Raw genomic sequence first — 10,000 nt, 5'->3', positions numbered from 1 at the left:
TGACCACCAAGACAGCAGTAAAAATTATGCAATTTGAGCTCTGAATGAAACTCGAGTCATATCGCTGTTGTTGCTTCTCCATGAAAACTTTAAGGTTACTACGTACTACTGAAAACCAGAAATATGTAAAAGCAATATTAATATCGCCGTTGAGGGATTAAAGCATCTCTTTAATTTTTCGAGTGAAGGAAATGGACTTGTATTGTCAAGGTGTTGTCGCATTATGTCTCGTCGCTTTATTTTTTAGTTGTATTCTCTTTCGGGATTCATTTTTGATTACGTTTGGAAGAATTAAAATCTACTGGTATTGTCATTTCATTGTGAATGTGATTATTGGTGGTTGAAATATTTTTTGTTTAAAGGCGAAAAAAAAAATCAAAAAAAAAATTTATTAAAAAAAAAACAAAAAAATAAAAAATAAAAAATATATATCATATATATATATATATATATATATATATATATATATATATATATATATATATATATATATATATATATATATATATATATATATATATATATATATGACCGAATCCTCTTTGCCCAACCACTGTAAATAGGCTAGAACCGCCACTGATGCTAACATGCCCAGTCGTGTCCATCTATTTGTGTCATGAATGTCGTAACTTCTTGGCTATCGTTTTTTGGAATGTTGATGATGAATGCTACCATTGTTTTTCAAAACACAGTATATATGCAAAGTTAACCAAATGACACATAATGTGTTCTTTAAAAAAAATAATAAGACGACGGAATAGAGAGCAACAGATGCGAAAGAAAAAAATCTAAAATTATAAGTATTCGTTGAATTTTAGGACATCCTTATTTAATTATGGACACAAGAAATAAAATGTCGTTCTAACTGATTAATTAAATCAAACAAAGGTATTCCTAAAATTCGATTTCAATTTTCTTGATAAGAAACACCGGCTTGAAAAACTAATCATTCGAATAATTCATTCAACGGAAAGAACATTAGCAGTTAATTTTACACTTCATTTCAAAGGCGAGCTTCAGGGGAGACAACTAAAAATTTACTTGTCAGAGAATTATAACTCTGTAACTTCCCTTAGTCTGGATATACTTGACCTTTGGTTAATAATTTAATATTAATTTGTACGCCTTGATGCTATGTGTTTATGTAAAATACAACATCCGCCAGCCAGATATAGTGTATGCGGCACATAAAACCATGTGTAACTTTAAACATTTATCGTCTGATTTATGTAATTTAGTGAGAACTAATAATTAATGGTTGTCTAAAAACAATAACAAAAGCTGAGAGACGTCAATTTTGTTCCATCTTTATCAAACTACTTGCAACCCACAGTCGCAAAACTGTGTTATGTCGCGGTGAACATATCTAGTTATGGACTTTGAATCTCTCCGGTGGATCATATGACCTTGTCGCGGTCGGAGGGCTTGCGTGTCTCGATGATCGTAAGTGAAAGGCCAGACCAAGAATGATCTACAACGGTCAGAATCGTCAACAAGGAAGGAAGAAGGGAGGAAATCAACCGTCGAGTTCAGCTTCCCCTAGTCCACACCCTTGGGTGTGGGTGTTGTCCACGACGTGGGGGAGGGGTGAAAAGGGACTGACTCTCTACAGGACATCCTTCCGGATTCCAAACTTAGACCATCTGACCACGGGTAGATGGAGCTCGTCATCGGGGGACCGACATCCATCTAAGAGAAGGACACTGAGCAAAAACCCGGACAGATGGAGTTCGTAAACGGGGGACCGCAATCCATCTAAGAGAAGGACACTCCGAACAAAAACCTGGACAGATGGAGTTCGTAAATGGGGGACCGCAATCCATCTAAGAGAAGGACACTCCGAACAAAAACCCGGACAGATCGAGTTCGCTAACAGGGGACCGCAATCGATCTAGGAAAAGGACACTCTGAAGCAAAACCGCCACTGCCTTGTGGACAGACCTTGGATGGCCAAAGGCTAAGGAAGCAAATCCTGAAAAACAGCACGCCGAAGACAGAGCAGCGGGGTCGGAAGGCGCAAATATCACAGGAAACTGGAAACTGCCACTGCATGCTTAAATCCCAATATGACACGTCACAATAATCAAATCCGATATGGTGCGAAGCCCGTGGAATCCCGCCGGACGGGCCTAGTGCCGGGCCTCAATGGCCCACCCAAGCGATCTGGTGGTACCTTGACTTCATCTTGCGGAACCAGGGGAGGAGGATCAAGGTTACATGCGACTGGAACACCAAACACAATTAAAATTCTCCAATGGAATGCTGAGGGCGTTGCGAAGAAGAAAATAGCCCTTGAAAAGAGACTCAAAGAGCAGGACATCAAAATTGCCTGCATTCAAGAAACTCACCTCACGGAAAACATGAGATTTGCCATCAGAGGGTACCAGGTAATAAGGCATGATAGAAAGGATCACAAAGGAGGCGTGATGACATTAGTAAAAAACGACTACCCCACCGCAGGCATAAAAATTGATACACAAGAGGAATCAGAAATACAGCAAATTAAAGTATGTATCGGAAAGAAAGAACTCCTGATTTTTAACTGCTGTTGCCCACCAAACAAAGAGCTTCATTTAGACAAGATGAAAATCCAGGAAGAAAGATGTCTGGTACTAGGGGACTTTAACAGTCACTATCAAAGCTGGGGATATGGAGATATGGACAAACGTGGTGAAACAGTAGAAAACTGGCAAATTGAAACAAAACTTCAACTATTGTATGACGATGAAGATGAGGACACATATTTCTCAAGAGCGTGGAAAACCACATCTACCCCAGATCTTACGTTTGCCACAGATGATATAGCAAAGACGATAAATAGAACAGTACAGCCCCAACTGGGTGGTAGCGACCATAGGCCAATCATCACAAACCTCTATCATCAAAATGAAAACAAAACACAAACTATCCCAAGATGGAACTACAAAAGAGCAAAATGGGAAAGCTTTGAACAACTTACAGACAGCCACTGCAAAAACATAAACTGTAAAACCAAGAATGTCATCAAAAGTGCAAAAGAACTGACAAAGGCCATCCTAAAAGCAGCAAAAGAAAGTATCCCAAGGGGAGCAAGAAAAAATTATATACCACTCTGGACAGACGATCTTAATCAGTTAAGTAATGAAGTATCGGAAACAAGAGAAAAGGCTGAAGCAGACCCCTGTGATGACAATATTGCAGCGTATAAAGAGGCAGAAGCTACCTTTAAAAAAGAAATGGCAACGACATCCAAAATGGCATGGAAAGAAAAAACGCATAGCCTTAACTTCGAAAAAGAGGGAAATAAACTTTGGAAACTTACAAAAGCCCTAAATAGAGAACCGAATAACTACGCCCCTCCCGCTTTGGAAAAAGAAGGAGAACTTGTCAGTCCACAACAAGCTGCAGACCTATTCATGGAGCAGTTCAAAAAAATTAGTGACAACACAATAGAAAAAGAACTGAAGAAAAGAGTTAAAAAAGAATGCAGAAAACAAAAAAAGGAACTCAAGGAAGCCATAGATGAAGTAATGACAACGAAGCTAACTATGGAAGAACTAGAAAGCTCTCTCAAAGTGTTAAAAACAAAGAAATCGCCAGGCCCAGACGAAGTAACAAATGAGATGCTTATCCATCTTGGAAAGACAGCGAAAAAGAAGCTATTACAACTCTACAACAGCACTTGGAAAACTGGTAAAATACCAGATATATGGAAAAAGGCTTTTATTGTCCCAATTAAGAAAGAAGGAAAACAAGCAAATAAAGCCGCAAATTACCGACCTATAAGTCTTACAAGCTGCATGTGCAAGCTGGTAGAAAGAATTATCAACTCCAGACTGATGTGGTATCTTGAAAACTATAATGTGCTTATAAATGAACAAGCTGGTTTCAGAAGACACAGGAGTACTGAAAATCAAGTAACCTACATATCCCAAGAAATAGAAGACTCGTTTCAGGATGGAAAGAAAAAAATTGTGGTATGGGTGGACTTTGAAAAAGCATTCGACAAAGTGTGGAAAAAAGGTCTGGTATATAAACTACAAAAATCAAAAGTATCCCATAACATGCTCAACTGGATACAAAACTACCTAAAAACAAGAAAGGCAAGAGTAACAACACAAGGTCACAAAAGTAGAGAAGCAAAACTAAAACATGGAGTCCCACAAGGTGGAATACTATCACCTACACTATTTCTTCTCTATGTAAATGATATAAGAGAAACACTATGTCGAGGAGTGAAAATGTCGATGTACGCAGATGACCTAGCTCTGATTAGTTCTGACCAAAACTTAATCAAGGCACAACACAGGATGCAAATCACACTGGATAATATCAAAGAATGGACTGACAACTGGGCGATGAAAATAAATGCAGTGAAGAAAAAGTTCACAATATTTAGACTCTCCCCAAAAGATGAAAAAGCAAAGCTACGTATTGAAGACCATGAATTGGAAAAAGACGACGCACCAAAATACCTAGGAGTCCATTTTGACCCGAGACTAACATGGAAAAATCAAATCAGCAACAGTCAGAAAGTTGGGGTAAAGCGAACACAACTCTTGAAAAAACTAGCTGGAACAACTTGGGGAGCTAGCTCCGATATACTGAAACAAACTTACACAGGATATGTGAGACCAGCGCTAGAATACGGGATATCTGCATGGGGAAACTGCTCCAAAACTCAAATGGAAAAACTGGACAAAGTGCAAAACAGCAACATGAGGATAATAACTGGAGGAATGAAATCGACACCTATACGTGCAATGGAAACCATAACAGGACTTACATCTCTATCAGAAAGAAGGGAATCAAAAATTTTGAAACAATACACAGACGTGAAAACAATGACAGATCAGCCTCTTCACGCTAGAGCGCAACAAAAGAAAACTAGGCGGCTGAAAAGATCACACTTTATTGAAAGAGCCCAGCAAATTGAAAAAGATCACGAACTTGACGAAATAGTGACCCAAAAATGCAAAGCAAATATCAGAGTACCAATTTGGAAAAGGCAAAATCACTTGAAAATCAAGACATCCGTTGGTGACATTTCAACAAAACAAAAACACGGCCAAGAAATCAAGAAGTCTGTACAGAAGTGCATAGATCAAAACTACCTTGAAAAAAAATGGACAAGAATCTATACCGATGGTTCATGCAATAAAGAACACACGTGCGGGGGCCTGGGAGTGCACATCGAGTACACAAATGGTCAACAAAAGGAGATCAGCAAACCGACTGGTACTCGCACTTCAATCTACAAGTCAGAGGCAGATGCAATCCATGAAGCTGTTAAGCAAATCCTCTCAGAAAATGAAAAACCAAGACACATAGTGATTTTAACAGATGCTAAGAAAATTCTGGAGGATATAATGATGTCCTTTGCGGATGATATAGACGCCTTGGTGGAAGACCTCATGAAGCTAAGCAAGTTTACCAACATTGTACTGCAGTGGATTCCAGGACACTGTGGGATACTTGGAAATCAGATCGCTGACCAACTGGCAAAGGCAGGCAGTCGCATGCAGCAACCCTCCCCAACGTACTCAACAGGAGAAATTAACAAAATGGCCAAATTTATCCAGTCTCAGAGATGGAGAGAGAAGCACCCAGAATACAACATGAATGACCCAATCAAGGTGCTCGACAGAAAGGAACAGGTCATCATCTTCAGACTGAGAACTGGACACAACCAGTTAAAGGAGCATATGTGGAGGAGGTCCAGAGCAGGTGCCTCTGGACAATGTGACTGCGGACTTGAAAATGAAAATGGACATCATGTCCTAATGGAATGTCCAAGGTACAACCAGTTGAGAAGGAACTTCTGGCCTGACCCAACCCCATACTCAAAGAAGCTGTACGGCAGTGAGGACGACCTCAGGACCACTGTGGGCTTCATTCACCAGACCGGACTGACCATGTGACGTGACGGGAACGAAGAAGAAGAAGAAGGACTTTGAATATTTTGCTAAAGTCAAAAATTCGGAGTCATAATAGACGCCTCCATTGAGGGGCGTGATTTGATTAGGACTTCAAAAAAATATAAACAGTAAAAAAGATGTGTGGACATTAATTTATATACAGCATTTCCACTGATTTATCGTGCTCTAAGCGCTTCAAAATGTTTCATTTATTCCTTAAAGAAGATCATATGGAACCACATTTTCATTCCATACAGTACCAGTCGCCTGTTAGGCGCCCTTTTTTGTACTTATATTCGTCGCTTAAAGTTCATAACTCAACATTTCGAATTTCAACCCTATTTTCCTCTTCTAAATATTCCAGACGTAATACCGGTCTGAACTCGTGGGTCACATTTTTACCAAATGGATACCGTGTTTTTGTTTTGTTGGGGGGGGGGGGGGTTGTTTGTTTGTTTGTTTGTTTTGTTTTGTTTTTGTTTTTTTGTTTTTTGTTTTTTTTTCTTTTTTTGTTTTTTTTTTTTTTTTTTGGAGAGGTGTGAGGTGTTATTTCCTTTTAGGGAGGGGGTGGGGGGGGGGGGTTGTCTTTTGTTTTGGCGGGTTGTTGTTTTGTTTTGTTATGTTTTTGTTTTTATTTTGTTCTTTTGTTTTGTTTTGTTTGTTTGTTTGTTTGTTGTTGTTTTTTCTTTTTTGTTGTTTTGTTGTTTTTTTTTTGTTTGTTTGTGTTTTTTTGTTTTGTTTTTTGTTTTCTTGTGTGTTTATTTTGGATCTTTCTTTATCTTTTGTTAATCTTTTTTAACTTGGTTTTAATCAGGGGGATTAACCATCAAAGTATTTCAATGAGAGTAAAACAATGATTCCTTCCCGTTGTTAATTTTCATAATATTATTTAAACAATAAATTCGTCAGTTGTCTAAGTTAATGTATGTCTATTGTTTGCGCGTTTGTGTGCGTGTGTGTGTGTGTGTGTGTGTGTGTGTGTGTGCGTGGAAGAGAGAGAGAGAGAGAGAGAGAGAGAGAGAGAGAGAGAGAGAGAGAGAGAGAGCTTGTATGTGACTGTTTGTGTGAATTAATTGACAAAGTGCATTATGTAATAATATATTCTAGTTTTGGGTTGTTGTTTTGTTGTTTTGTTACTTTTGGAGAAGGGGTGGAGGGGGGGGGGGAGGAAATTCTGGGGGGGGGGGGGGGACGGAGGGGCTGAGGTAGCTTTGCTTTTGTTTTGTTTTGTTTTCTGGTTGTCTCTTTTTCAGGGAAGTAATGTGGGAGTATTTTTTTTTTTGGGGGGGGGGGGGGGGGGGGGGGGGGTTCTTTTTAAATAGTTTTTTTTCGTGGGTTTCTTTTTGGTTGAGTTCGTGTCTGAAGGGGAGTCGGTTGGGTTTGCTTGTTTTGGATTATTTTTTGTTCTTTTTTTTTTTTTTTTTTTTTTTTTTTTTTTTTTTTTTTTTTTTTTTTTTTTTTTTGTATAAAGGACAATTTAGGCCAACCACTCCTACTCATATTAGCAATTGGTTATTCCTTTATAAAGCATCATTTTTAATCTGTCCTCAGAAGCAACATTCTTTAAAATTCATTCTTCATTCTATTCCAAAGTTTTGCAGTTGTTCTCTTAAGAAAACTTTCCCTTATGCTAGTTTTTTTATCTGTGGATGAACATTTCAATCCCGTCTCCTCTGGTAATTTTTGTACTCGAATATGAAAAATAAAAATCATGATGATGGACTAATTTATACTTATAGATAGTATGCGCTTGGCTAAGAAGCTCATAGCATTGTCATCCGGAAGTTTAACGGACCAACACTCAAAACTATGTGTAACCTTGAACGTTTATAGTCTGGTTAATACAGTTTAGTGAGAATACGCTTCAACAGTCGTAACGTCACTTCCATCGTAATGACGCATGGTAACTTAGTAACTGGCTCTAAACTGTCGGGAAAATGGCGGATGCCCTTATGAAATATTTCTCCGACGAGCATAAAAGCGTATCCAGAGGTGAAAAAAACATAAATCTGATCATGTTTTGACTTTTACACATTCTGATCACAAGACATATGAAAAGTTCTTACCAGCATGAAGAATAAAAAGTACAGATTTTTTTTTTTGTTTGTTTAGAACAACGATGGCCGCTATTGCTGGGCGACGTGACATCAGACTACTGAATCCAATTACTCATACACGTGGATGGCAAAAAACAATAGAAAAGACCTGAGTGACATCATCCTCGCTCTATCAATGCACTTGAATAGGTCTCTCTGTGTTCGATTGTTGTTCTATTTAGTTGTTGTTTTTAAATAGTTTTGTTCTCTTGGGATTTTTGTTTCTGCTATAACTATGACTTTTCTTTTATCTTTCTTATTAATAAGACTGTTTTATTTTAAGACTAAAAAAATCTAAAACTTTTTTTTAGAGGCACCTATAACTCAGTTGGTAGAGCACTGGTCTGAAAAGCATAGAAATCGGTTTTGGTCCTTGATTGTGCCGTGATCTGATAGGGTAGTAGGGTCTATTAGGTTTGACTTTGCACTACGCCAGCGTCCTATCCAAGGAGTAGAAACCAATTGTTGCTATCCGGGTCTAAAAACCGGGGGAAAATTCGACTCCATGCGTCTTGTGGGTTGGATTTACTATTTATTTTTCCTTTTTTTTTTTTTTTACCTAATCCTGCGGCTATGTGTTCTTGTGGTATGACACTCGCTTTCGGATCGGAAGGTCCTGGGTTCGCGCTTCGATCGCTCGGCGCATAGGTGAGTCCTTGGAAAAGGTTCTTTACTCACATTCTCTCACCGTACTCCGGAGTAAAATGAGTACCTGGCCGTTAACAACGTTGTCTCTGTCCGAAAAAAAATTGTATTATCGCCTAGCAGGTGTCATCTTGCTCTATATGTTACGTATGGCCGTTGGTCAGGACACCTTGGAAAAGCGCTTTGAGCACGTTTAGTAGATATTGCCCTATATAAATGCTCTGGGGTTTGTTGTTTTTCTGCTCTGGGGTTTGTTGGGGGGTTTTGGTGGGGGGGGGGGGGGGGGGTTCGTTTTTGTTTTGTTTTTTTAATCATATTAATATGTCTCTCTCTTTTCTATTTTTTTTTTTTTTTTATGGACAGAGTTACGTCTACCAAGCAGTCAAACAATAGGAAAGATCACTTCAAAAATATTTTCAATAAAGAGACAGCTAACAACGCCAACAACAATTTGACACCTGACCTTTTAACCTTTCACCCTGTCGCGGCGGCCATTTTTTACGCTGGGTTATCCTCAGCGTACGCGGTCGGAGAGCCCCACAACTACCTCCTCAACTTGCCAAGGACAGGGGGAGCCCATGTCCACCACAATATTGGCCCCTGTGGATTCGACCCCCCAAAGAAGAATTTCTCTTGACCCTTACCCGGCCAGAACATGGGCAGAAGCGACTACTGGAACGATTGCCCCCATCCCGTCGTCCTCCTCTAGTCACCAACATCAACACAGAGCGAGTCGCCAACATCAAGGACTGTTTCGCTCTTTTTCACTACAGGAAGAGAGTGGCCCCGTTCAAGGTAACGTATTTCATTAGATGAATAAAGAGTGTAATATGTAACCCAACCCAACGTTTCAAAGCGGCATTTCATTATATGGGGATGAATTAGGTGTTGGCGACGTGTACATGTATGCAGGTATGTCATCCGAACCCACTTATGGGCCTAGTTTGTAATGGACAATGTTTTGGGTCTTTTTTTTTTTCTCACATTTCCATTACAACAATAAGCCCTAAGGAATTGGGTTATCAGACATGCAAGTAAATGCACGTCGGGTGTTGGACATAAGTCACACAATATCATGTAAAAGCCGTATTATGTCGGAATGACCTAGGTGCTGGAAATAGGATACAAGTCTGATGTCACGTCCGCCCAGCAACGAGCAGCTTGGTTCTAAACAAAGAAAATCGGTACTTTTTATTCTTCAAGCTGGCTAGAACGTTTTCACATGGCATGAGATCAGAATGTATAAAAGTCAAAATATGATCAGATTTATAATGTTTTTCTCCTCTGGATACACTTTTATGCTCGTCGAAGTATGTCATAAGGGCTTCCAGCATTGTTCCGATATTTTAGAACCAGTTACTA

General features: G+C 39.1%; 1 protein-coding gene across 1 annotated transcript in view; it reads left to right on the top strand.

Annotated features, from left to right (window-relative positions):
- LOC144966783 (uncharacterized) overlaps positions 1-9,544 on the top strand; it is a 55,601-nt gene extending 46,057 nt beyond the window's left edge. Inside the window, exon 3 of the mRNA XM_078903563.1 lies at positions 9,002-9,544. Coding sequence (XP_078759689.1) covers positions 9,002-9,275 — 274 coding nt within the window. The 3' untranslated portion in view covers positions 9,276-9,544. The remainder of the gene's footprint in view (positions 1-9,001) is intronic.
- The last annotated feature ends 456 nt before the right edge of the window (positions 9,545-10,000 follow it).

Source organism: Berghia stephanieae, chromosome 2 (genome assembly GCF_034508935.2).
Source record: "Berghia stephanieae isolate SIO BIC M18660-M18661 chromosome 2, UCSD_Bste_1.3, whole genome shotgun sequence".
Classification (NCBI taxonomy): Eukaryota; Metazoa; Mollusca; class Gastropoda; order Nudibranchia; family Aeolidiidae; genus Berghia; species Berghia stephanieae.
The sequence above is the reverse complement of the archived record's forward strand: the minus strand, read 5'-3'. Positions and strand labels throughout refer to the sequence as shown.